At 62.1% G+C, this 26,922-nt stretch overlaps 2 protein-coding genes and 1 long non-coding RNA gene across 5 annotated transcripts in view; 2 read left to right on the top strand and 1 right to left on the bottom strand.

Annotated features, from left to right (window-relative positions):
* Positions 1 to 846: 846 nt before the first annotated feature.
* Positions 847 to 20,692, top strand: SLC38A8 (solute carrier family 38 member 8; the record flags this gene model as incomplete). The annotated part of the gene is made up of 10 exons (XM_080829226.1): positions 847 to 1,035; positions 4,073 to 4,271; positions 7,370 to 7,511; positions 8,084 to 8,185; positions 10,380 to 10,437; positions 14,153 to 14,267; positions 15,767 to 15,914; positions 16,310 to 16,518; positions 17,671 to 17,722; positions 19,883 to 20,692. The coding sequence occupies 10 exons, from the start codon at positions 847 to 849 to the stop codon at positions 19,974 to 19,976; spliced, it is 1,308 nt and encodes a 435-aa protein (XP_080685352.1). The 3' UTR covers positions 19,977 to 20,692.
* A 2,896-nt stretch (positions 20,693 to 23,588) lies between these two features.
* On the top strand, positions 23,589 to 26,816 carry LOC308358992. Of its 2 annotated transcripts, XR_013968364.1 has the most exons (5): positions 23,589 to 24,210; positions 24,614 to 24,799; positions 24,907 to 25,054; positions 25,830 to 25,945; positions 26,430 to 26,816. It is a non-coding gene; the product is annotated as an uncharacterized lncRNA (long non-coding RNA). The 2 variants fall into 2 exon arrangements; XR_013968365.1 differs by lacking the exon at positions 23,589 to 24,210 and having other exon boundaries at positions 24,364 to 24,799.
* The window catches only part of NECAB2 (N-terminal EF-hand calcium binding protein 2), a gene marked incomplete at its 5' end in the record, with an annotated part of 29,994 nt that continues 28,252 nt past the window's right edge, over positions 25,181 to 26,922 (bottom strand). For both annotated transcript variants that reach the window (XM_080829570.1, XM_080829571.1), the window contains 3 exons: positions 25,181 to 25,624; positions 25,858 to 25,949; positions 26,488 to 26,565. In XM_080829570.1, the coding sequence (XP_080685696.1) occupies positions 25,596 to 25,624; positions 25,858 to 25,949; positions 26,488 to 26,565 (199 nt within the window). In that variant the 3' untranslated portion in view covers positions 25,181 to 25,595. The remainder of the gene's footprint in view (positions 25,625 to 25,857; positions 25,950 to 26,487; positions 26,566 to 26,922) is intronic.

Raw genomic sequence — 26,922 nt, forward strand, 5'->3', positions numbered from 1 at the left:
AGGCTCGGAAAGATCACACACTCCTAGCGAGTGCAGACACTGAGCTCCAGGCTCTCCCTGGGCCCACTTCCTCAGACTGGGGGCCTGGAGAGGGACCCTGTGCCCAGGTCAGTGGGGGAGACAGCGGGGGAGACGAGGTGCAGGTCTGCCCCTTGAGCGCACCAGGCTGCGCTCCCTCTGACCCTCTGGCCACCAGAAAAGACCCGCCTCCTGGGAGGGGCCTTCACCCCAGTGGGGGAGGGGAGGGAGTCTTAAGACCCCTCCTCAGGCTGGGAGTCTCAGAAGCTGCAAGCTCTTGGGACAAATGGTTCTGACCTCTCGTCTTTGTCCCCATAGGGGTGGGGATGTGACCCCAACACATGCTTTCTAAGGCTCCCTTAATTACTGATTGGTTTACCATCCCTTGGCAGAGCTAGAATCTTCCTTCTTCCACCCGCGGGGCCCAGGAAATGCAGCTGTAGCGCTGGAGCAAGCCTGAGCTCCGTCCGTGATGGCTGAGGACCGTCTGACCTTGAAGTCTGGGTTTGCGGGTAAGGGCGAGGCCTGGGGCGGGCAGGGAGGAGTGGAGGCTGGCAGAGCAGGGCGAGGGGCCGGGGCTGCTCTTGGGCTTTGGTGGGAGGGCCCGAGTGATAGAGGCTGGGCAGTTGAGGGCAGGAGGGGTGAGGACCAAGGCGCTGGGGCCAGCCAGGGAACAGGTAACTTAACGGGGCAGCGTGAGGTGGACTGTGGCCTGGGGACACGGGGGGCAGATGCATTGCTCTGACTGGTTTGGGGAGCAAGACGTGTCACAGCCGGGAAGGCGGTGTGAAGACTGCCTCTCTCCCCACCCCGCTGCTGCTTCTAGCCATGGAGGGAGGCACAGGCGGCCGCCCAGGCCTCCCGGAGAAGCCAGTTCCCACGGCCGCCAGCCCCACTCTGTCTTCGCTGGGCGCCGTCTTCATCCTCCTGAAGTCTGCGCTGGGGGCTGGCCTGCTCAACTTCCCCTGGGCCTTCTACAAGGCAGGTGGGGTGACCCCTGCCTTCCTGGTGGAGCTGGTAAGCCCCTGCAGAGCATTCTGGGGGTTCTCTTGGGGAGGGAGCCAGCCGGGATCCTTGGCATGGCTTCTGGAGCGCTGGCCTAGAATCCTACACCTTTGAGGTTGGCTTCTCTCTCTGCTGCTTGGGGAGGGGATCATCCTGCCGCGGGCCCCGGGGGAGAACGCCCCTAGGCTGCTGTGGGTGGGGAGGTGGAGGCCGTGGGAAGTCGGGGGCTCTCTGGCACCTGCAGCGAGTGGTGCTGCCAGGCGGCTGTAAGGCGCCGTGTCTGCGGTCTCACCTGGCGCGTCGGTGGTCCTCACCTGCTGGGTGCAGCTCCGTAATGGAAGTGGGAGCCCGTGTGCAGTCAGGTCACATGTAGGATGCTGTGAGCCCCTCACACCCACACGCCGCCAGGCCGGGGCCTCTGCTGTGTCGCAGAGATCCAACCCGAATTCCGTCCCCACAAAGTCGGGGGCTGAACGTCCGTCACGGAGAAGGGCTGCAAATAGCACAGCTTCATTATATTTGCAAGGACAACCCCCCCCCCCCGCCCCGCAGCTGATAGCAAGCGCCGAGTCTCCGTGGTGAGCTCCCTCACAGACGTTATCCCGCGTGCTTCTTTATGGCAACCAGCTGATAACGGCCGCGGGGCCTCTGAAGTCCTTCTGGAAAGTGCTCGGTCCTGCCCCGTGTAAGGTAACCCGTGCCGTCCCCTGCGCCGGCCAAGCTGTCCAGCTGTCCTGCTGTGGGCTCCCTGCGGCTGTGCAGGCTCTGTCCCTTGGACGCTCATTCTAACAGGGGACACAGATCGATACAGGAAGGCAAATAAGACCATGTGGGGCGGTGGTCTTCCTCGAGGTGTCATGCGACAGAGGGTGGGACGACGCAGCACACAGTGGGCAGAGAAGGCCTCCCGGCGGAGGTGGTGGTAAGCGGAGCCCCCGCAGAAACGGAGGATCATGTGCAGGTGCCTGCGAGGGGAAACCTGCTGTGTTTGGACATGGGATGGCTAAAGGCCGCCCTTCAGAACGATGAAGAGGCCTGACGTCCAGCTGTAGAGAGGACAGTGAAGCGGGGGGTCAGGACGGTTGTGGCCAGTGCCCTGTATGAGCAGGGCCGTGGGGTCCCCCTCGTCACGCTCTGTGCCATCTGCGGGGCGCCTCGCTGAGCTGGAGGTGTCGATTGAGCAGGTCTGGGGGGCCCTGAGGGTGTGCGTTTCGGAGGCGCTCCCAGGGGCCAGGGCTCCTGCTGGTGTGACTCGCACTTGGGGCGGGATGGTCTAAAGATGCCTGAGCAGACCTGAGTGGAGGGGATGCCGAACGTGAGTAAACACGAACTCCCAACAAGTAAGGAATGAGGCTGGTGGCCCCCCCACGCCACCTCCAGGCAGCAGCCTGCCCCACTTCTCCTGGCCAGTGAGCCGCCGTCTCCCCTCATGAGCTTTGGACACCCCACTGCTGAGAGCTTACTGGTGCGAGGTTCTAGGTCTCTAGATACCGGTCAGCCCTGGAGCTCTCATGAAATGTAACGAACCTGGACCCTTTTTGGGGCCTCAGGGAGGTGGGCCTGGGCACAGGGTAAGGGCTCTGCTGTCCCGCCGTGTGGAGGCTCAGGGCCACTCTTGCGGGGTGCCCTGTCCCACACGCAAGCAGTCCCTTGCTGCTTGGCAGAGAGGCGCTCATGGGCAGAGGCTCCGTCTGACCCCACCGCCCCCCTCCTTCCAAGTGCCGGCCGCTTGCTGGGCGTGTTTCTGGGACTAAACGATAGGCAGAACGGACATAGTCCCTGCCCTCGTGGGGCTCAGAGTGTGGTGGGTAAAGAAGGCTGAGGACCCCGGGAGACGTGGACACTTGTAAATATCTGTGTCCTCAGGCCACGGGACCAACCACAGGACCACAAACGGGGTTTAAAACAAAAGAAACTCTCAGGGTCCCAGACACCAAAAGTCTAGATCCCCCCCCCCCGCCCCCATCTTCCTGCCTCTTCCAGCAGTGACGGCAGGGGTGGGGGGGGGAGAGGGGGCACGTCCCTCCAATCTCTGCCGCCCCGTCCTATGACCTCCTTTCTTGGGAGTCCTGCTGCTTGTCCCATGGCATGAACAGTGTCTGAAGACAGACACTCCAGCTTCCCTCAGGCATCTTGGCTGTGTCTCCCAACTCCTGCACTGCTCTCCTTCCTGGGAGCGTGGAGACCAGTCCCGCTTGGGGACAGGTAGCCTTAAACTGGAGCGAGCGGGGCCTGTGCGCCTCGCTGGGGGTGGGGGTGGGCCGGTGGGGACCCAGCAGCAGCAGCCCCGCCGTGGAGAGCAGTTTGGCACATTCTTGCGGAGTTAGACCCACGCGTCCTCTGGGATCCAGCAGCCCTCCTAGGTGTGTGTCCGGGAGAAGGAAGGGTACATCCTTCAGATGGCTCATACTAGAGTGCTCAGGCCTTCTTTCCCAGTAGCCCAGGAGGGAGAACCACCCAGAAGTCTGTCATCAGGGCCTGGATGGACCCATCATGTTCTATGCAGGTGATGAAATCACACTCAGAAATAGGGGTGAACTGCTGGTGCCCCCAGGAGGCTGGGGCGTCTCGTGCACGTCGCTCTGGGTGGGAGAAGCCAGGCGTGAGGAGAGGTTTCTTAGGACGGGACAGGGCAGAACAGTACGGGAAGGGGCAGGAGAAAGCTCCGGGCTGTGGTAGCATGTTCTGTCGGGGTGGGCTTGGGTGGCACACGTGCATTTGTTGGACCTTGGCCAACGATACGTACTTGTGACCTGCAACCCATGGAATTTTAGGAGAGGGATTTAGACTCTCGGGGTTTCCGATGCCTCTTTTGCTCAACTGGGACGAGGAAGCATGAGTCCAGATGCCCAGACGTACATACTTATATACTGCCGGAGAGGATATGGCTGTTACTGATGGCCTGGTGGCCTATCGGGGAGAGGTCCCTGGGCGGCAGGTGGCCTCTGTGGGTAACAGGCCCTGTGGAGAGGGGTGTCCGAGTTCAGGGGACAGCGGGCTTGGGCGGGAAGCTGGGGATGCACCCTGGCGCCGTGGTCCCGCCCCGCAGGTCTCCTTGGTCTTCCTCGTCAGCGGGCTGGTCATCCTGGGCTACGCCGCTTCCGTCAGCGGCCAGACCACCTACCAGGGCGTGGTTGGAGACCTGTGCGGCCCCACCATTGGGAAGCTGTGTGAGGCCTGCTTCATTGTCAACCTGCTCATGATCTCCGTGGCCTTCCTCAGGGTGATTGGGGACCAGCTGGAGAAGCGTAAGTACTGGCATTGGAGTTGGGGGTTTCCCCAGGGCTTCCGGTTGATGAGCGGGATGTAGGGGCTGGGCAGGGCCCTGGGGGCGGGCAGCAGAGGCCAAGGCCACCCCTAAGCTCGTCCCCTTGTGGCAGAGGGAGACCCGGAGTAGTAGTTATGGGCACACTGAGGGTCACGGAGCGAGAGGGGCTGTGCTGGACGTTTGGTGGGGACAACCCAATGCGTGGTGTGGGGGGAGCCGAGCCAACTGCAGAGAAGCTCGTTTGAAGAGAGAGTCTGGTGTCGCCCTGAATTCAGGGGGCTCCAAGACAGCCCAGACCCCTTTGGCGTCTCGTTCCCCATCGGCCGTTTCCCTGCGAACACTGCAGTCACTGTCCTCCGCCCCCTGAAGCATCGCTAGGTTCTCTTCATCGTCATTCCACTCGGCACACTTGCTAACTTCCGCTGTGGTTTTTTCCTTAACCCATGGGAGGCTTGGACTCATGTGGTTCAGTGTCCGGTCCCTTGGGAGTCTCCTCGACGCCCTCTTGGTTTCTGCCTTTGTTGTGCCCTGTCAGAGAACACACTGTGCGCGGCTTCCGTCTTGGGTGTTGGAGGCTTGCGCTGGGCGCCCTGCGGTCCGTCTCGGTGGGCACCCCACGCACTCCCGAGGGCCGTGCCTTCTGCTGTTGGGCGCTGTGTTCAGGGACACGTGGCTCGAGGTGGCCCACGGCTTCGGTCGGGTCCTCCGTAGCCTCGCTGTTTGTTTGTTTTCCAAATCTCGTCATTCTGTCAGTTCCTGGAAGAGGGCAGTTAAAGTCCACTGTGATTGTAGACTTGTCTGTTTGCCCTTTTAAAGACTATTTATTTAGAGAGAGCGTGAGTTGGGGGAGAGGCAGGGAGAGCAGAGAGAGACTCTCAAGCCTGGGTGGCGAGCTGCATCTCAACCCTGAGACGTGACCTGAGCCGAAATCAGGAGTCAGACACGTACTGGACGGAGCCACCCATGTGCCCCGTTTGCCTTTTTAATTCTGTCCATTCTTGCCTCCTGGTGTTGGAAGCTCCGTTATCAGGCTCACACCCATGAACCATCCTTCTGTTACACGAAATACCCCCCCTTTTTTTTTTTTTTTAAGATTTTATTTATTTATTTATTTGACAGAGGTCACAAGTAGGCAGAGAGAGAGGAGGAAGCAGGCTCCCCGCTGAGCAGAGAGCCTGATGTGGGGCTTGATCCCAGGACCCTGAGATCATGACCTGAGCCAGAGGCAGAGGCTTAACCCACTGAACCACCCAGGCGCCCCAACGAAATACCCTTTTTTTTGTGTCTGGTAATACTCTGCCATCACAAGGACCTTCTCCGACTGTAGCTGCACCGGGCTTCTTACGATGAGTGTTGGCCGGCCTCTCTCTCCTCCCAGCCCGTTCACGGGGAGCCTTCCTGGGCCTTGGGAGGTCGGATGTGTTTCCTGCAGACACCACGTGGTTGGGTCTTGCTTTTTTCTCATCTTGATGGTGGCCGACTTTAACTGGATTAGTGCTGAGGTTTTGTTAGTTGGACCGTAACCATCGATATGGTTGGATTTTGGGCTCCCACTTCGCCGTTCTGTTGGTGCTGCCGCTGGAGCCGAAGATAAGGCCCCTGGTGCTGGGTTATGGAAATGCACGGGATCCATGTCTCGGGAGGTGCTCAGCCTAGAACGCACGCCGGCTGGTAAATCAGAGCCTCCCGATGCGTAAATGAGCACCAAAACGCCCTGCCTGCCGTCAGCAGATAGAGGCCCATGCGGTCTCACCTCTGGTCGTCTGGTGTGGAGCCGCGTTGAGAAGGATTTGGAGGCTGCACTCAGGCCCGGGAGCCGGGCAGCCGGAGGGGTTAGCACACTGGTCAGGATACAGGCCACCGCGGCCCCGGGTAGATTGGCTGGGGTCGCGAGGGCATTGCTAGTGTGTTGGCGGTGAAGTCTCTGGGGCTGGGCCTCTCTGTGGGCAAGCCCAGGCTTCTTGGGAAGAGGGCTGACTAGAGCTTGAAGATGCTGGGTACAAATGACGTTAAGTGACAGGTGCTGGGAGTCCTCAAGGAATGTTCTAGAGAACGAGAGCTCAGGAGCCCAGATGTCAGAGCTGGGTTCCTGGCTGAGGCGTTCCAGGTGGTGGGTGGGGCTTGTGCCCCTTCCCAGGCCACGTGGCCTCTGGGTGCGTGCATGGCCGTGGCGTCTGTGGCTTGGGATGCCTGCTTCGCTGTCCTGCCTGGTGCCGGTGTGGAGCGACCTCAGGGCGGGACTCTGCCCTTGCAGTGGTTCAGTAGAAACAAGCTGTTCTGAGGAGCCGTTCATTTCTCTGCATGGCGGGCTTTACTGAGCATTTGGTGACGCACAAAGAAGGGTGACAGTCCAGCAGAGAAGGCAGCCCCAAGTGGGCCACGGGCCACCTGTGGTTGGTGGGCGATGGGGGTGGGGTAGGGTGGGAGGAGTCTGTCCCCTCGCTCTTAACTCGGAGTGGGCTCCCAGACACCTTGGCGCAGTAGAGTGTGGCCGATGGGATGTGGCCAGTTCCAGGTCTAGCGTTTGAGGATGGGCAGTTTCCACTGGGTCTTGGGGAGCCCCTGGCTGCCCCAGTCTAGACTGCTGGAGGGTTCTTGAGGAGAGACCCTGAGGTTGCAGGGAGGGCCCAGTGGAGCCCAGGCGTCCCCAGCAGGCCCCCAGTGTGGACCCATCAAGGGTCCTCTAGCCCAGCCCTCCGCTCAGCCAGGTGCCCCCAGCTGACCCACACGGAGCCGATCAGGGCAGCTCAGTCCTGCCCTAATTCTCCTCCGGTCCCAGGTGTGTAAGAAAGTGGTCACTCTGGGCTGTTTGGCTCGGTCTCCCAGTTCTGGGTCCAGAAGGCCATTCCAGGCCCCCAGCCTACACACCCAGCACTTAGGGCAGTGTCTGGCTGGCTTCCTTCCTGTGTGGTGGCATGTGATGGGGTCCCCATCCCCTCTCTTTAGGCTCACAGGCTGACTTAGTGTCCGTGGCCAAGCCCGCCCAGACCTGGAGCAGGGAGCCTCATGGCCGAAGCCGCGGCCACCGGGCAGAGGGCGTGCAGCGCTCTTAGCGGGCCTTGTCCCCCTGCCCGCCAGTGTGCGACTTCCTGCTGCCCAGCGCCCCGCCAGCCCTGCAGCCCTGGTATGCCGAGCAGCGCTTCACCCTTCCCCTGCTGTCCGCACTGGTCATCCTGCCGCTGTCCGCCCCGCGGGAGATCGGGTTCCAGAAATACACGAGGTACGGGCCTGCAGACGCTTCCTGGAGGGCAGGGGTCTGGTGGGGCTTCTTTCTGCCTGGGGTTAGGGAAGCTGGCAGCCTCGGTCCCTCCATCTGGACAAGAGAAAAGGGCTGGGAAAGTGCACAAATAACGCGTACGCGTGGTAGAAAACAGATAAACAGGAATGCTACCGGTGCAGACGTGACCTGTAGCTGAGCTCTTGTTCTTTGGTTAAGAACCGAGACACCCCAGACACACTTCTGTTTCCATCTGACGCTCTGAGGCTTTATGTACACTCTCGAGAAGATAGAGTCCGGCAGAAGTGTTCGTCTGAGTGCACAGTCTGCCCTTGCCTGCTGTGCGTGACGATAGACATTTCACTTTGGAACCAGAACGGAGAAGCAGCAGTCTTCCCCCGTCCCCATGGCACGGAGAGGAAAGCAAAGCTCAGAGCAGCGAGGATTTGGCCCAGCACCTCGCTAGCGTGGGCAGAGCTGGCACTCGGCCCCCACTCCGTGCAGGAGCCCAGGCTCCAGCTGGCAGGGCTGGTGGGCCCAGCACGGAGGCCCCTGACGCCGCGCACCTCTGTCAGCATCCTAGGCTCCCTGGCCGCCTGCTACCTGGCCCTGGTCGTCATGGTGCAGTACTACCTCGGGCCCCCAGGCCTCGTCCATGAGCCCCGCCCTGCAGCGAGGTGAGTTTGGGGGGTAGGTGTAGCTTCACGGCTCCCAGGGGTGCTGCACTGGGATCCTTGGAAGAGGGACCCAGAGTCCCCGCACCTCCCTGTGAAATCCTTCATGTCTCTGATGCAGCAGAGCCCTGCAAAGTGCCCTGTCCTCCTTCAGGATGGACTCTGGCGAGTAAGGGCCAGGGACAGGTGGAAGGACATGCACACACTGAACACTCTACCCACCTGGGGCCCCGGGGCTGTTGCAGACAGACATCCCCCACGGCACAGAGGCAGCAGAGCTGGCCGGCAAGACATGGGTTCCTGGCGGAGGGAACAGGAGTGCGTGCAGGCTGGCGTGGCCAGACTGGCCTTAGGAAGGCCAGGACTCGGTGGGGGGGTCTCCTTTGGGGTTGCCGCGCTGTGGTGAGGGCTTCGGTTTGAGCCGGGAAGTCCCTGCAGGAGTTTGAGCACAGCAGGGCTTGAAGTCAGGTCTCGTGGCCCGGCCTGCACCATGGGGATATGACCAGGACAGTCACCAGGGCCCTGTGCCCAGAAGGTCCCTGCACTTGGTTTCATAAGTTCTGCTCTTGCCACCCTGAAAGCCTCAGATCGACAAGAGGCTAGCACGTGCAGTTTGCACCAGGCTTCACGAATTACGGGGCCCCTCCTGGCCCCTGGATTAGGAGTGGCACATCCGAGGGAGAAGAGGGCAGGACGACTCTGAGCTTTGAGCTTGAGCTCTGGGAAGGGCGCTGTTTCCTGGGCTGGAGAAGGCAGGAGCAGGTGGCTGGGGGAGGAGGTCACGTGAGGACATGTTACGTTGGAGGCAGCTCTGAGACCGCTAATGAAGGTATCAGGTGGCCAGTTGGACCCATGTGTGTGGAGGTCGGAAAGAGGGGTCTGGACTGGAGAGGGAAACATGGTTAGTGTTGGCCCAGAGGTGGCATTCGAGGCCACCGGGCTGGGTGAGACGAGCCCCTGAGCCAGTGGCGCTCAGTCCGGGACCAGGAGGTCCGAGGGCAGAGCCTGTGGAAGGGGAGCGAGAAGGCAAAGCAGGAGGACGGGTTCGCCTCCTGGGGTGCTGGGCCGAGCAGAAATGCCTCTCGAGTCTGCAAGTCCAGAGGCCAGGTACTGCTGGGCCCTGCTCCCTCTCGCACCTCTGGGGGGCTCCTTCCTGTCCCTTGTAGCTTCCGGTGGCCCCAGCCATCTTTGGCCTCCCTTGGCACGTGGGCGCTTCCCTCGCATCTCCGGCCCTGTCCTCGCAGGACCTTCTCCCCTTGTCTGTTTCCCCTTCCAGTAAGGACACCAGTTGGTGGATGAGCCCCCCTGCTCTGGTGTGACCTCGTCTAAGCTTAGCCAGTTACATGTACAAAAACCCAACTCCAAATGAGCCTTTGTTGCGAGGTTCCCAGGGGATGTAAATTTGGGGAGATGTTATTCAACCCAGGATAGAGGAGGCTAGAAGGTGCATCTCAGAAGTCAATGAACAAAATTTCAAGAAGGCCAAGGTGATTGCCGCCAGATGCTGCTGCTGGGTCACGTGGGACTGAGCCTTGGCATTGGATTTAGCCGAGGAGGCTGCTGGTGATGGGATGAGCTCCATCAGGACGGGAGAAGGGAGTGAGGGCCCAGGGGGATTGGGTCCAGGGGAGAGGGAGAGAGGCAGGGAAGAGCGTTCTGAGGAGAGGAGGAGAGGAATGGGCAGGAGCTGCCGGGGGACCCAGGCCAGCAGGTGTTGCTCGTGCCTCTGTGTCCTCCAAGGTACCAGAGGCTGGCACCCAGAGCTTCTTCTCAAAGGAAGCTGGGGGGCCCCTGTCTGGGGAGCCCTGAGAGGGCTGGGCCTGGAGGTTCTGTCTTGTGCACACCTCCGCTCTCGTAGGCAGCATGGGTGGCGGTCCAGCCGTCCTTGCACCGCTGGATCTGAGGGGTGCTGCCTGCGCCCCCCACCCCTAACCCTGGTGGGAGCAGGAAGTTGGGAATTCCTTCGAGCCCCGTCCTGCCCGAGTTCTGCGTGCACAGAGAATGGCAAGCGAACAGACGTCAGTGCAGGTAGACCTAGAAGGTGTAGCATTGAACACGCCTCGTTTTCCTGGTGATTAAGAATCTGTCTCCTAGGCTTTAGGTACGTTTTCCTGCGATCGTTGAAAACTCCTCCTCAAGTTGAGCCTGTTTCGAGTTGTGCTTTTTGTGGTAAACACCTGTCCGCGTCCCTTTGCAGGCCCTCCTCCTGGACCTCCGTGTTCAGTGTCTTCCCGACCATCTGCTTCGGATTCCAGGTAACGTCCTCGGGCGTGTGGAGGCCTTGCCGGCGACGCCCTGCTCCCTCGGGAGAGTGTGGGCCTCTCAGGAAAGGTTAAGGCCTCGCCGGGGGACGAGCCGGGCTGTCTCTCTGGGAGACCGTGCGTGTCGGTGGCCATCTGGGCTCAGTGAAGTATGAGTTGTTGAATCGGGAACCTGGCCCCCGCCAGCGCCGGCAGCACATTTGCTGGGTGTGGGGTGGTGTGGGGATCCGGAATCTGTTCCATCCCCTGTAGAATTCTCACAGGACCGGCGCCGTGACTGGAGACCTAGGGCCGCCTGCTTCTAGAGCACACCTCACGCAGGGCGGTCCTGCCCCGGAAGGCTTGCAGGCGGGGAGGGCTGGACGGCATCCCGGTGGCCGCGTGGTGGGGTGCACGGCGCATAGACAGAATTTCGGGCCGGGTGTCACGGAGGGAGGATGGCTGCTGTGTGTGGAATCCGGCGGAGGGCCTTCAGAGGTAGCCCCGCGTGGGGCAGGTTCAGAGACAGCCTTTCCAAGCACCGATGCCTGAAAGCGACCTTGAAGTACGGGTGGGAGGCGGCCAGGTGAAGGGAAGGGCAGCCGGAGAGGACGAGAGGACGGCCCGGGCCCCGTGAGCCCGGGAGGGCAGAGGGTCTCAGGCGAGGTGGGAAAGCGGCAGGGGGGTGAACCAGGCGCCCCAGGCGGTGCTGGAGGGGTGCAGTGGAGTGCACGGCCCAGCTCCCTGCCTTCTGGTCCTTCTCGGGTCTTCCGATCTCTCAGCAGGCGGCCTCGAACTCCGTTCCTTGAGTGTTTATTTTAGGAAAGATGTGCCTCCCTCCTAAAAACAGCCCCTCCCTCCCCAGCACACCACCGCCACCAAAGCCGCCCCAGAGTAGAATCCCGCTCGCAAGGGCAGGGGGTCTGGGCCGCTTCTCTTTCAACCAGCTCCTGCTTCTCTCCTTCATCTTGCTTTTTCTTTGAGAACCATGTTTGGGGGAAAAAAAAAAAGTCCTGGAACATTTCCATTTATCTTCCTTATAAATCCGTCGATAGATCGCTACTGGGGCTTAGCAAGCCGCTCGCAGGAATTTCTCACTTTTCTTCTTGGGCATCCAATATTTTGAAAGATGGAAGTGATGATTTTGCTGTCAGCGGTCTGTCTGGCGGTGGTTCGCATCCCTCCCTCCCGTGCCCGGGCACCACGTGGTGTGGCAGGCTCGCGCTGCGGGGGCGGCCTTCCAGATGCTCACGCGGGGTGCCCCCCTCACCTTTGCCTCGGCTCCTCAACTGGTTCTCCTAGCAACTGGGGCCCGGGCTGCGGTTTCCAGGGACACGGGATGCGGCAATGGGGGGCTGGGAGAAGATGTGCATTGCAGGGTCGGGGTGCGGGTGGGGCTCAGGCCCAGGCAGGGCTGCCAGCATTTGGGCGGGGAGCTTCCGGGGACCTGGAGGGTGGGGGGGTGCAGCTGGAGGTGGGGATGGTAGGAGGTAGGCTGAGGGGGCAGCCAGGCGGAGAGGGTGGTGGGAAGGGAGCTCAGACCTGGTCAGACAGCTCCCCCCCCCCCCCCACTGAGCAGTGGGGCTCCTGCACAGAGTCTGAGGGCCCGCACAGGGGCAGAGTCGGGCTGCAGCCTCTGCTCCCAGCCCCCTCGGAGTGCTCCGCTGGACGGATCGAGCACGGCTTGTGAATCCGTTCCTCAGGGGTGGGCGTGTGGCCGCTTTCCGCTTCTCAGTGTCTGTGCTCCTCTGCCTGGCCTTCTGTCACCACGAGAGCAGAGAGCCAGCCCTGGCCCAGCCCCAGCCTACACGCTGTCCCGGCCGCTGTCCCGGCTTAGCAGCTCTGCCCTCGTGGGACGTGCTTCAGTTCCCTGCGCGAGACCAGGAGCAACAGGGCCTGGGAGTCGGGGGACCAGCTAGAAGGAGGGCCGGGTGGCATCCTGCCACTTCCAGGCATCTGGTCCTGACCGCTGTGCTCTGAGACCCTCCCCACCCCCGGTGTGGCGTCCTGTGCGGTCCCGCAGAGCCTGTGGGGTTGCGGCTGCCGTGGCTTGGGAGCGGGGACAGGGAGACGGAAGGCATGTTGGGGAGGCCCCCCATCACGGGTACTGGGCCATCCTGGAAAGCGTGTGGGACGTCCCTCAGAAATGCCATAGGAGAGCAGGAGGTGGGAGCGTAGGTTCTCTGGGATCCCCTGGTGGAGGTTCCCTGCGAGGGCTAAGCCCCCACCGCCCTGCTGAGCCAGCTTGTGGCCAGCCGGCTCCTGCAAGGTCAGGAGGCCTGGGGCAGAAAGCCCCAGATCACGTGCCCTGAGGCCGGTCTGGGGGAAGGTGTGCATGAGCTCACCCTGGGCTGGATGCTGTTACAGCAGCTGGAGTCTGGAGGACCCAGGGTGTCCCCTCTGAACCCCCCGCCCCGCCAATGTGTGCTCCAAGGGGGAGGGGATCGCGTCCGGCTGGTTTCTCTGGTTTCCCAGACTGGCACGAGGGGGACTGTTCCACATCGGAGTGCTGGGAGGCTTCCTGGTTGCTGGTGGGTTATGGCGTGGGCAAATGAGTCACACGTGGAGTGTTCCTGAGTTTTGTACCAGGCCCCATGTTTGGCCTGAGCTCAGAGACGTCAGTGAGGCAGATGTGGTCCTTGTTATCATGTAGCCAAAGGTGCTGAACATGCAATCCAGACATACTTACGTGGGGGGCGGGGACACAGGGAGGATCTTGGTCCTGCTGGGGAGCGCTTTCTGGAAGGGTGGGTGAGAGCTGGCTGGACCGAGAGAGAATCCCAGGTAGAGGACCCAGCACAAGCAAAGGCCCTGAGGCAGTGAGGAGGAATGGAGGTGAACTGAGCCCAGTGGGTAAGGGAAGCATGGCTCCTCGGATCCTGGAGAGTGGGCAGGACGAGGGGATTGGTATTTTGATCACAAGTGAATAAAGAGGCTGACGTGTGGTAGGAACCCTGTCCTAGGAGCCTGTGACAGTCCTGGGGGCCACAGGGGGGGCATGGAGATAGAGCCGTGCCTCTCAACCCTGAATGCAAGTCCGGGGTTCCCCGGCGGCTCGTGAAATGCCACTGCCCAGGACCTGCCCCAACTAAACCAAGTCCTTGATGTTGGCTACAGGTGGTTTGTGCTCAAGTCTTGTCGTGGTGTCATAGAGTCCCTGTGAAGTTTATCGGTCACGGGTACGTGTACTCCCATGTGAGCCTCAGCCCAGGCAGGATCTAGAGCATTGCCGGTCCGCCCCGAGAGCTCCCCCGTGACCTTCCCCACTCACCAGCACCCTCCACCCTCTCTTCTGCCCTTTGTCACCGAAAGTGGTGGTTCCCAGCTAGAGCAGTTCTGTTCCCCAGAGCCCATTTGGCAATGTCCAGAGACCTGATTGTCAGGACTGGGGTGTTCCTGGCATCCATGGGGCTCGAGGCCAGGGACTCCGCCCAGCATCCTGCAGTGCACAGAACCGTCCTCAGATGTCGGCGGTGCTGCCATCGAGACCCCTCGCCCTGACTTAGCTTGTAACTTCATGTCCACGGAAACACGTTTCCGCGTCTTGTGCAGTGTTACGGCTGGGAGGCTCTCCTGTGCGCGGGCACATGGCTGTGTTCTTCCTTCTTCGGTGCTGTGTAATATTCCACGTGTGACTGCCGATTTCCTCAGCCCCTCAACTGTCGGGGGTGTTTGGGTGGTCCTGTGTCCCGCTGGCCCCGTCCCCCTGAGCCCCGCCCCTGCCTTCCAGTGTCACGAGGCCGCGGTGTCCATCTACTGCAGCATGCGCCGCCAGAGCCTTTCCCACTGGGCCCTGGTCTCCGTGCTGTCCCTGCTGGCCTGCTGCCTCATCTACTCGCTCACAGGTAAGGCCCGCCGGGGCACTGCGGAGCTGGGTGGGGGGCCGGAGACCCCGAATGTCGTCCGCTTCTGGAATCCTTCCTGCGCGCTCAGTGTGCTGTGCCGGGAGCAGGCCCTGCCGTGTGGGAGCCTCGGCCCATTTAACCCGAACCCCTTAGGGAAGTCCCCGTTTCCTAGATGAGGGAATGGGGGCTCAGAGGGCTCCTGTGGCTTGTTCAGGGTCCCCCGACTAGACGTGCAGAGCTAGGAGCCAGACCCAGAGCCCGGCTGTCCCCAGAGGCCCTGCTCTTACACACTGCGCCCCCCCCCCATCCTCTGCTGGCGGATGGGACCGTGACGCTGGTCATCCTTGCATCACAGCCAGGGAGAGCAGTGTACAAAATCCTCTTGTGTGATTTGGGTGCTCGCAGACCTGGGCTGCAGGCAGAAGGGTCTCCAAAGGTGACAGAGTGTGGCTCAGGGAGGCCTGTGACACGCCCAGGGTCACGCGGCACACCCCAGGTCTCAGGCCCAGGCTGACTTCCGGACAGTCTGATGGCTGACGAACAGGCTGACGACTTCCGAACAGTCGCATGAGGAACGCGCTGGGGCCCTTTCTTGCCTCTGGCTTTGGCACCCCTGACTCGGGAAGCCTGTGGGCTGCCGCAGATGTCTCAGGCTCCTTGGAGCCTCGTGGTCACCTGAGAAACTTGCTGGATGACCCCTTCCTGGGGGGGGGGCGGTCACTGTTGGTCTGTGTCCCCTGGGTTGGGGGCCCATGACCTGGGGATGGAGAGCCACCTCCAGGCCAGCAGATTTGTGGGACCTTCTGGAAAGGGCCCAGAGAGAAGCCAACAGAGGCACAGCTCAGCCAGGAGGGACAGTCTCGGGACAGGGCAGGTGACCGGGATGCCAAGGGGTGGGGCTGGGGGAGGGGCATGGAACTGTGTGATTCCGGCAACGGTTGACACCCTGGGTCAGAACGGGTGCACGGGCAGGAGGGGGACGGACCGCGCATGAGGCGTCGTTAGGGTTCTGAGTGCCGGCTGCCTCCGTGAGCAGCCCTCACCGGCGCTGGGCGCTGGGAAAAGGAGAAGCAGCCATCAGGCAGCAGGAGTTTTGATTGAGAAGCACAGAGTTACTGTGTCGGCCGAGGGTAGGAAAGCCTTGAGAAACCGCAGAATCCTTCTAGAACCTTCTGTCCACTCCCAGGGAGCTCCTTCAGGGTGGGAGGAGCTGGGCGCTGTCTGTGTGTCCGAGTGGAGGGGGTGGGGATGTGACATGAAGAATATTTTCTGTGTCGAGCGGACACAGGAGGTTGTGTTGGTGTCAGGCGTGCAGCACGGTGGTTGGGCTCCCGTGTGAGGCCGTGCTCGCGGCAAGTGCGGCTGCCGTCCTTGCCTGCGCTGTGCTCGTGCAGCGCCGCTGACCGCGGGCCCCATGCCGTGCCTTCCGTCCGGTCTCTGCCTCCGGCACGGCATCTTCCCAGCCAGCTCTCTGGGCTTCCTCCCTCTTGGCTTCCCAGGGGTTTATGGCTTCCTGACCTTCGGGACGGACGTTTCTGCTGACATCTTGATGTCCTACCCTGGCAACGACGTCGTCATCATCGTGGCCCGGGGTCTCTTCGGGGTCTCCATCGTGACTGTCTATCCCATCGTGCTCTTCCTGGGGAGGTGAGGCCCGGCCTGCAGGGGCTCCGCTTGGGGCAGGGCGCTAACCTCTATCAGGGTTCGGGTCATGCCCGGCACCGCGCGGGCTCGGGTGTTGGGTCTCTACTTCTGTAGAGACCACGGAGGCAGGGAGCTGGGGTGGTTTTCCCGGAGTGGCCCAGCCACTGAGGGTCACGACCGGAGCCTGGCACCCCAGCCCCCCCAAGACTGCACCCCGCCTGGTCCTTCTGTGGTGGCAGCCTGCCGTGGACCGAGCTGTGTGAGGGTTGGCGCAGTCCTTGGAGAACGGTGGCTGGCAAGGAGCGGGGAGCCTGCTGGGTGTGCAGGGCAGTCGGGAGGGGGTCCAAGGGGCCCCATGGGGGACAGGGCTGGAGCCCCTGTGCTGCTGTGGCCTCCAGGTCAGTGATGCAGGATTTCTGGAGGAGGAGCTGCTGCCGGGCAGGTGGGCTTGGGGCCCTGGCGGAGCCCTCAGGGCCGTGGGTCCGGGGGCTGCTGACCGTGCTGTGGGTGTCCGTGACGCTGGCCATGGCCCTGTTCCTGCCCGACCTCAGCGAGATCATCGGCATCATCGGGGGCATCAGCTCCTTCTTCATCTTCGTCTTCCCAGGTGGGCACCTGCTCTGCTCTGCGCTGGAGCTCAGGGGCTGGGTGGGGGTGCCCTAGAGGGAGGATGGCACCCAGCTCGGGTCCCTGAGCCTGTCACGGGCTGGGGACTGGGTACACCTTGAGTGGAACATCTCTGTGGCTGACGATGGACCCACGTGCCCAGAGTGCTGCTGTCATCCCATCCTGCTGGCAGGAAGACCGAGGCCTGGAGGCCTCCTGGGAGGCACAGCCCGCGTCACCCCCGGCAATGCCCACCCTCCCCTTGCTGCCACTCAGTGTGGAGTTCCCTCTTAAATTTTAAAAATGTTTGCAGTTACATGGCGTGGTTGCAAGGTATCCTGCGAGCATCTTCTTACCTTGTCCCTGACCTGGGAGGCAAACAGTTTCTTACAGAACCTTCCCAGTGTGAGCGAGTGAAGGTCCAGTCAAGGTGGCCGGATGCTGATCCCGGCCTGGGAAGCCTGGGGAGGGCCCTCCCAGAGAAGCGGACGTGCCAGGCACCTGCTGGCCCTCAGGCAGGAACCCCAGATCCCCGCAACTCTGGCTCTGGGAAGCACTTTCAGATTCGAGGGCCATGGGCATGTGGCCGGCGCCGCGGGCCACTGCAGATCTGCTGGCCTCCCTGTGCTTACCGGGAGTCTGAGCCATCTGGCGTGTTGGGCTCGGTACCCTTGTCCTGGGGGTGCCTTTTCGCTCCAGCTGTTTCCCACTTTCTGGGAACAACCAGCTGGGACGGGTTCAGTTGGGGAGATGCCATGGGAGCTTTAGGCAGAACTGTCTGGCTTCAGATCCCAGGAGAATTCTTAGAAACAAAAATCTACCGGGCAGCTGCCTGCTGGTGAAAGCTTCCCAGTGTCCGGCCTGGAGTCTGGCCCCGACGGGTCATCCCAGGGAGGCTGGCACGGAGGGCAGGCTGTCCTTGCTGTCTGAAAGGGAGGCTCAGAGCGGCCAAGGTGTGAGGGGGACACTGAGCCAGGCCCCCAGGACCAGGCCCTCTGCCAGCTCGCTGTGCCAGGAACAGAGGGAGCCCAGGTGGCCATGCTGGGCACAGGCCTTGCTGGCATCCGGGTCCCAGAGGATGGCTGGGTCTCAAGTTCAGGGCTGCTCTGGGCCTGGGTGTGTGGAGCTGCAGTGGCCCGTGTCTCCTTGGCAGGCCTGTGCCTCATTTGTGCTGTCGGCGTTGAGCCCGTGACTCCGCGTGTCAAGTAAGTGTCCCCAAATAAGGGTGACAGTGTGGGCACTTGAGGGCTTTGAGAGCAGAACGGGAACATGGCAGGGACTGCGGAGGGCCCATTGTCCTGCATATGGGCCAACCGCCGCCCTGGGACTCGACTTCGCCACACAGTGAGAGGGTGTCTGTGCCAGGAGCCGGCCCCGGCCCCCACACCAGCAGTCTAGGCACAGCCCTCCCTCCCGCTCAGAGGGATCGTGCACACTGGGAGCTGTAGGTGGGCAGAGGGGGTCCCTAGCTGAGCGTGCTTCCTGCTCCTGCACTCAGACCCCTGGCAGCGTGGGGCCAGGCGGGTCCTGCCGCGTGAGCCCTGCCTTCCGGGGCTGTGTGGGCAGAGGGTACACGTTCCCTCAGCAAGGCAGCAGCCCTGTCTGGACACCTCCTCGGTGCCAGGCCCTCGCCCAGCTCCTTACATATACCGGGTTGTCCATCCTACAGACGAGGGTGCATGGCACGTCAGGTCAGAGCTGAGGCTGCAGCTGGGCTCACCTGGTCCAGGTCTCACACGTGCCTCCTCCCTGCTCCCTGCGGCGGGGTAGACAGGAGAATTTGGGATATCCCTTTTTCCAGCAGAAAGTCCTCCTTCTCCTGCGTGGCCTGTGATAGGACTGGAACCGTGTCCTTGCCTCTCAGGGGCCCAGGCTGTCCCCACTGAGAAAGAGGCCGTGTGCCGCTGATGGAGCATAGCTTAGCCAGAGCCCGTGTGGCTCTTAGTCCCACCCCACAGGCAGGGAGGCAGGCCGAGGCTTGCCAGGAGACGACGCTGTGTTAGGTTTGCTGGGGCACTCACCGCAATAGAAACCTGTTCTCGCCCCGCTCCGGAGGCCCGAAGTCCTCAGTCACGCTGCGAGCAGGACCAGGCTCCCTCTGAAAGTTCTAGAAGCCGGTTCTGTCCCTCAGCATCTCCTGCCGTCACCCGGTGGCTCCAGGTGTCCCTGGCTTGCGGCTGCATCGCCCCAGTCTTGGCCTCCAGCCTCACACGGCCTCTCCGTGTGTGTCTGCCTCAGATCTCTTGTGCCTCTCCCTCACACGGACGCCTGTCACTGGGTTGAGGGCCCAGCCCCATCCCAGGGGATCTCCTCTCCAGATTTTTAACTTCGTCACATCTGCAAAGACCCTATTTCCAGGTTTGGGGTGGACATGAATTCTGGGGACCACGCTTCAGCCCGGGTCCCGCCTGCCGGCCGGTGTCTCTGTCTCCCTGTGCCTCCAGCCCCCTCAAGCCCGCGCTTGATTTTCCCCAACAGCCGGCTAGGCTTCGTCCCCTTCCAGGCGGAGAAGAGCTTTTCTGGATGTCTCTGAGCCTGACTTGGGCTGGGGGCTGGCCCTGATTGTCTGGGGCCCCTCAGTGGTCTTTGAGGTTCTGCTGCTTCTGTTTCGTGCCTTGGTCCCAGCTCTCGGCAGTTTTGACTGGGGAGCTTTGAAGCTACTTTGAATCCTGGCGCTCCTGCAGGGCCTTCTGATCCCTCCGAGCTGCTCGACGAGCCCCCGGCTCCGGGCGCGTTGACCACGCTCTCCGCTTCCGACACGGGGGCGTTCGTGACTGCTCCGCTGGGCAGTCTCTCCGTGCCAGCGGCTCCTGGGGCCTTTGTTGATGGGGCCAGAAGCATCTCCGGCAGCCCCGCCGTTCCTGGGAATCCCGGCTCCTTGTCGATGCGGTGTTGGCTGGTACATGATGAAGCTCGCAGACGTGTCCTCAGTGGCCATTGGGGCTGACCACCCCCGCCTCCTGTGCCCTCATGCCCCACCCACTGTCCCCATCATGGGTGACTGGGGTGGCTTCTCCTTCCTCATTTCCGGGGGGGCTTCATCCCCCTTCCCTTGCTCCCAAAGGGAAAGGAGTGGAAAGGGATCTCCCTCCCCTGTTTCTTTGGCTTTGATAAGACGCTAGCTAGGGAGGGATGGAGTCATCAGTTACCAGTTGCAGTGTGAGGTTTTAATTGCCTGGGGCCATTACCCCGTTGCCTTGGAAACCCACTCCTGCAGGTGAGGGAGAATATTGTGGAGTCCGCCCACCCCCACCCCGCACTGGTGACTCGGGGGCTTCCTGGGATGAGCTTTCTGCCGAGTGCTCGGCTTGTGTGCGCGGAGGTCCAGGGACGAGCGTGTTGACGTGTGTGTACTGCCCTGGCAGGTGCTGCTTGGAGGTGTGGGGAGTGGTCTCCGTGCTCGTGGGCACCTTCATCTTCGGGCAGAGCACGGTGGCCACGGCTTTGGAACTCTTCTGAGCGGGAGGGGGTCGGCCCGGCCTCCACGCGGCGCTGGTGCGGCACCTGTGTCCTCCCATCATAAAGATGCTGCAGAAACGGATACGTCCTGTCTTCTGAGGCTGCTCATTTGGGCTTCTGTGGGTTCGGAGGGTTTCAGGTGCGGTGCCGAGGAGGGTGTATTGATGTCCTGGGACTCCCCTAACAGAAGGCCGCGTGCTGGGGGCCTCAGACAGCGGCCGTCGATCCCCTCGCAGTCCTGGGGGCTGGGGTCTGAGATCGAGGCGTGGGCAAGGGCCATGCTCCCTTCTGAGGGCTCTCGGCAAGCCCTCCCGCCTTCAGCCTCCTCCGGCCGCCGGTGTTGCTGGCCATCGTGGGCACGTCTTGGCCTGTAGGTACACCCCTCTCGCCTCGGCTCCCTGCCCCCGACATGGCGTCCACCCTGCGTGTCTGTCCAGAGTTCCCTCCTCTGACGAGGACGCCAGTCACTGGCTCTGAACCACCCTAGTGCAGGGTGACCTCCCCTTAACTTAGGGGCTGCAAAGAAGTCACGGTCACAGGTCCCCAGAGTCGAGACTTCCACTTACCATCTCCAGGGGATAGAGTCAGACCAGAAGTTGGGGCTGAGTCCCAGGGACCTCAGCTTTGGACCCCACTCCGATGGGAGGACCCCGAGGAGAGCTCCCTTTCCCTTCCGGCTGGACCTGAAGAGCCTGGGAGCCCAGTGGACTGTTGGCTCCGTACTTCCTTCCCGACCCCAGCCAGTCCTGGGGTGAGGGTCACACCTACAGCTGGGGACAAGGGGCCCCGGGGGTCGGCCCCCGGCCCAGGGTAGGGGAGAGGGTGGGGAGGGAGGCGGCCAGGGGCCCAGCTGCTCCTGTCACTGTGCTCGTTGGCACTGACCCCGCGTGGGACCTGGGGTGTCCGGGCTGTCACTGGATCCGGGCCACTTCCTCTGCCTTGGGACGTCAGCCGGAAGCAGTGGCGCTGGAGCCGGGAGATGGTGGTGGTGGTGAGTGATGTGCTCCTGCCCGTGTGGCTAGTGGGGATACAACTGGGTTTTTTTTTTTTTTTTTTTTCCATACCGCCTACTTGCATTCACTTTTTTGCGGTAGAACTCACACACCGTAAGGTTCGGCCCCGTGGAGTATACTGTTCAGCGGAAGCTGGTGCCTGGGGTCGTACCGCTGTCGCCAGCGTCGAATTCCGGTGTATCTCGTCCCCCCAGAGAAAGCTGTGCCACCAGCAGTCCCTGCCTGGCCCCGGGGAGCGAGGCTGCCGTCTCCGTGGACCTGCTGCTTCTGGACACTCCGTGAGTGGCCTTCGTGTCTGGCTCCTTTGACTTCAGCATGTTTTCAAATTCGTCCATTTTACAGGTGAGGCACTGAGGCTCGTTAGAGTTCCGGCTCCCCTCTGCCCTCCTCTGCCCTGGCCGCGGGTGTAGACTCTGACCCAGTGAGGGGGGCCAGCTCCACACCCTGCCCTGCCCTCTGTCCGGTGGCCACAACGCCCCCCCCCGCCCCCACCCCAGATGAGGGCCTCAGAGCCAGGCCACAGGCTGTGGCAGAGCTGCCCCCCACAGGCACCAGCCAGTAGAGTCCTTGATCCTCTGTCCCACGTGCTTCTAGAAATGCTGTGGCCGGGCTCAAGCCCTCGAGGGCTCATGGAGTCCCTGGGAAGGACAGAGTGTGGTAGGGAAAGGGTAGGGCCATCGAAGGGGGCACTGTGAGGCCTGGCTTTGGGCTCGGAATGTTGCTTTTGAACACTGGCTCCTGCCATTTGCTCACTCAGATCTGCGGAGTTTATGAACCGCCTGTGGGAGTCTGATTCCCCAGTGGCCACGTTGAGCAGCCCGGCGGGCTCCCCGTGAGATCCAGAGGTGATGGTGTGTCTACAGCAGCGGTAGAGGGGCCTGAGCAGCGGTGGCTTTATTTCCAGAAAACCTAGGTTGAGAGGAGGTGAACACAGAGCTTCCTGGCAGCCGAGAAGAAAGGGGGAAGTAGGATGCTAGGGCCCACCCCAAAGCAGGAGGGCATGTCAGAGGGGCAGTGGACTGGTACTCCATGCTGGGGGAGAAGAGGGTGGGAGAGGGTGGGGCCCTTGAAGGGTGATGCCCACCCCACAGGAGACAGTCATTTTCAGCCTGATCTCTGTCAGAAATAGGATGTGATCCCGTAGGACGGATCGTCAGCTCAGCCGTCATCATTCCGGGATGCACGGCAGAGCACTGCTGGCCGGGGTGTTCCCCTCTGATGTCTCCCCCGGTGGAGGTGGGAGCTGACTCGGGGTGGTCCTCCTCCAGCTGAGGCCCCTCAGGTTTTGCCAGCAGCCAACAGGAAGGGCTGAAGCCGTGTCCTCAAGGTCATGGTGGCATCATGTAGGGCTCTGGGTGGGCTCTGGGTCGGAAAGAGCTGAGCCCGTCCTGCCTGCCGCCGAGCAGCGGTGGCAGCCTTGGCTAGCCCGTGGCCTCAGGTCGCCATCCCAGGCAAACATCCGCTGTGCTGTTGTCAGCCGCGGCGTCCTTTCTCGGTGGGTCAGCAGCCACCGCCTCCCTTCTCCCTTGTGGTCCTCAGTTAGCGTCCTTGCTGTCCTCTAAAACCAAGCTAAGGACGGCCCCTCTCCCACCCCAGGTTAGCGGGGAGCGTGAGCTGAGACCTCCCCGTAACACGTCGGCACAGAGGCTGGCCTGTCCCGGGCCACGGTGACCCCTGTGCATGAGGGTAGAGACACATGTCTCAAATAATCCTGCCGACGTGGCCAAGGGAGGTTTTGTGTCCCAGGTGATGAGTTCTGCTCTGAGTGGCGTGGGCGGCAGGGGGCTCTGGCGAGGGACTTTCCCCTGGCTCAGCTGCCCCCCGTAGCTGGGCAGGGAGGGACGCCAGCCCCAGGTGCTGCCAGGCGCCTGAGCAGCTCCCCTCCTTCCACACAGGCTGGCCTCCGCACACCCCCCCCCACGGGAGGTTTGGGTTTTGACTGGACACGGCGAGAACGTGGATCGGCCACTGAACACAGGTGGGGACCTTCTTGATGTGGACAGGTGAGCCGATGGGGGTTTGGGGGACGGGCGGCGGTTGAGGTCATCTTGATGTCACACCGAAGGAACCCTTGTAGGTGTACGATTCAGTTACTGCAGTGTTGGGTAGACACCTCCGCCTGGTTCCCAAACACTTCTGTCACCCCAGCAGGAAACCCCGTCACTCCCTCCTCCCTCAGACCCCAGCCCGGAAACCCCTCATCTCCTCTCCGTGCCTATAGACGAAACTATTCTAGATGTTCCGCGTGAGTGGGATCACACACTAGATCCCTCCGTGGCTGGTCTCTTGCATGTGGCTTTGTGTTTTCACGGGTTATTCGTGATGTGCAGGGGTCCGTACTGCGTTCCTTTCTGTGGCTGAACGGGACTCCCTGGTGTGGCCGGAGCCCACGTGGTCTGTCCACCTTCGGAGGCCTTCGGAGCTTGTACCCAAGTCCTTGCTCACATGTCTCCCCTCAGTCGTCTGGGGGCATGGGGTAGACCTAGGAATGGGCTGGCCACCTCCTAGAGTAACTGTCTTTGACTGATGAACCTGATCGACGTCTTAATGACCCAACCTAGAGCTGTTCCCAGGTGTCTGCTGAGTGGCACCTGGGCTTGGGCACCGGACTGGGAACAGGTAGCTCTGGGCTGGGATGTAAGTGGTGCCCTTAGCTTGCTGTGTGACCTCTGGTGAGTAGCTTGCCCTCTCTGTTTACATGCCCACCCCCCACCCCCCCCACCGCTGGGAACCTGCTGATCCCAGGATGGCACAGGCAGCACTGAGGGAGATGGTGTCTGCGTGCCTGGTCGTGAAGTGTAAATTCAGTGGGCGCTCTGGTGCCTTTCAGGGTTGAAATCTGTTCTCCCCGGAGCCTGTTCCCACCTACTCAGAATCCCCTGAGGCTCTCTGAGCTCAAGCTGGCGTCACCAGAGATGCTACAGTCTTGGCGCAGTGCTCGGGCCAGCGGGCAGGACGTGTGGCAGAAGTGTAACACGCCCAGCTCGCGGGGTTCCTCAGCTGTACCCCAAGGAGCCTCAGCCCTGAGAATCTTTGTAAAACCGTGGAGCTGATGGGAGCAGCACTGGCTTTGGGGTTGCTTGTGGATGCTGTGGGCAGGACCCCGTTACTTGCCACTCTGAGTAGCAGTTCCTGGTCCTCAAGGAAGGGTCTTCTTCCCGCTTTACAGATGAGAAAACGGGGGCTCAGAGAAGGTGGCTGCAGGGACCTGCTGCTGGGAGGTACGTAGCTGGGGTCGGAACTTGCTTTTTAGGCTTCCCGCAAGCCCACCTTGTGGGTCACTGGGTGTGCCTGAAGGGCCAGCACCCGCCCCTGCCAGGAGGTGGCAGGAGCCAAGGGGGGAGGGAGGAGGGGCCTCACGGCTCCCGCGTGGCAGTGACAGCTGTCCTTTCAGCCCCATGTCCCACGCTGGCCGCTCCAGGTGCCTCCAGGGCCCCAGAACTCCCGCCAGGCCCCACCGACCCACTGTTGTCCTGGCTGAGGACCTTTCTCTCTTTCCTGGTCCTTTGGGATTCCTGCGTCTGACCTCTCTGCTTCTAGGACTGGGAAACAGAGCGGGGACGTTAAAGAGGTTCCAGAACAGGACTTGAAATGATGTGTGAGTCTTGAGTCTTGTTGGAATAGCTCCCTTACAGGTGTGCAGTGAAGGATCCGTGGCGCCCGGAGTCATGTGCCCTTGGACTTCGGCTCCTGGGAGGGGAGCTCTAGGACCTTGGCCTGTCCTGATCTCAAACCTTTGTTTACTTGGGGCCTCCGACCTGGAAGGTTCAGCTTGACCGCTGGAGGGCAGGGCTGGGCCCGTCCTCACAGGTCAGTGCGGGGAGACAGCGGGCGGGGAGGCTTATGAGGTCTGGGCCCGGTCCTCCTGCTGCTGACTTGAGTCTGTCCGTCCCCTTGTGTCGTGCCGGAATCGGCAGCAGAGTGAACTGGCTCCGCTGAGTTCTGCGAGTCCTGGTGGTGAACCACTGAGCCCGAGGGGAGCGCCCGGGGCCTCCCAGAACTTCGGAGCGGGCAAGGCCTCGTCTGTCAGACCCGCACCTTAGATTGATCGGCTCCGTGTTCCAGGTAAGGAAACAGACTTCGGGGTGATGGGGTGAAGGTTTCACGGCTCGGAAGGGGCCCCACGCACCACGACTGCTTTGTGCCTCCAGCGGCCGTCCGCTAGAAGATTCGAAAGAAAACCAGCACACCGCCGTTCCCAACCAGCGTTTATTGGGGCCGGACTGCCAAGCGGGCACTGGCTACGGGGGCGCTCCAGTGCGACGCGGCGGGGCCCAGGCCGAGTGGGGCACTACAGGGGCGCGGCTCCTACCTGGGCGGGGTGTCCCCTGGGCCCATGAGGCCGGGGGTTGGGGGGGGGTCATGCGTGACCACTGGGCCGGGCTGGGGGAGGTGCTGGTCCCGGGACGCCTCCCTGTGCCTGCTGTTCCCCAGCTGCCGCAGCCGCTAAGGGAGGGTGGGGGTTTGGGAAAGGGGCTGCTCCTTCACGGCAAACAGGGAGGATACATTCTTGTCTGAAGTACAGTGAAAAGACGGCTTGTGTACCAAAGTTTCTAGAAAAGAGTGGACAGAGGAGCAGGCGGATCCAAAGGCCTCGGGGACGTGGTCAGTCGTGGCCCACAGTACACCAAGCAGCTGGGAGGCGGGACAGAGACAAGGAGCAGAGCAGGGGTTGGGAAGGGCAGCCCTTCGGCCTGTCCCGTAGGGAGGCCGGCAAGCACCTCTCCGCCTCCAGGCCCTGCCCGTGCTGCAGCCCCCTCTGGGTCACGAGGCTGCAGGGTTCTCCCCTCCCCTCTCGGGGGCTAGCCTAGCTCTCACGCCCTTGGGCTCCCGCTTCTAGGACCCGCCACGCACCCCCTTCCGTCTACCTGGCACCAGGATCCGGGAGAGGGTCTCAGGCTGACTCAGCGTGTCCACCTTGACGTGCCGGAACGCCTTGCACACGGGGCTCTGCAGGTGCCTGCGGACGGGGACAGGGGGTGCTCTGGGGGCTGGGGGAGCCTCCAGCCCGGGAGTGGGGGCGCAGATCTCTAATCCTGGCTCTGCGGGGCTGGGGGGCTTTCCTCCTCCTCAGCCACACTAGGCGCTTAAAGAAACGAAGGCCCAGCCTCAGGGCCGCTGAATGCTATGGCTTTGGAGCAGGGAGGGGCAGGCTGGGCTCCCGCCTCCAGCGGCTCGTTCTTAACCCGCTGAGCCACCCAGGTTCCCACCGAGTGTTCTTAATCAGAGAACTTGCTGGGGTTTGAGCCCCTGGGGCCACAGTTCTCAGATGGCAACAGACGTCCCCTGCGCTTCCAGGCCGGCCAGGGACCTGGGCGCGGGCCCCAGCCGGTTAGGGCAGTTAGGGCCCCCGTCGGCCCAGGAAAGCCAGCACCCTGTGGGCCGCTGCCGCATGAATGGGTGCTCATCACGACCCTGCCCTCCCTGCTTTCCTCTCCAGGGGCGCTCCGGGAAGGGGCCTGAGGGTGGGGGACTGCCTGGGCGCGAGGCCTGCTCACCTCCTCCACTCCTCCTCCGTCTCCCAGAACTCGTAGACCACGAAGGTGAAGCCGTCAGCCAGCCTCACGGCCGCGATGCTAAGAGAAGCACCAGTTAGAGAGCTGTCCGACTGTCCCCCTCAAGGCAGGGCCCCCCGAGACTGGCAGGAAGTGGGAGGGGCCCCCAGCACCTGCTCTTCTGAGTGTTCGGTTCAGGGGGCGTCCCTCACCCCCACCACAGGGCCAAGCAATACTCACCAAATGAATTACAAAGCGACGATGCTTTAAAAGGTTTTCTATTCATTTAAAAACCCTACCTTTAAAAATAAAAGCATCTTTCTCTGGCCACACTCTCCTCTAGAATGGTTTCACTTAATCCTTAAAACACTCTTGTGAGTTGGAATGGGCCCAGCGGTGGCTGGGGGAAGGCCTGCGCGGGGTCCGTGGCCTGCCAGG

Source organism: Martes martes (assembly GCF_963455335.1).
Source record: "Martes martes genome assembly, chromosome: 17".
Taxonomy (NCBI): domain Eukaryota; kingdom Metazoa; phylum Chordata; class Mammalia; order Carnivora; family Mustelidae; genus Martes; species Martes martes.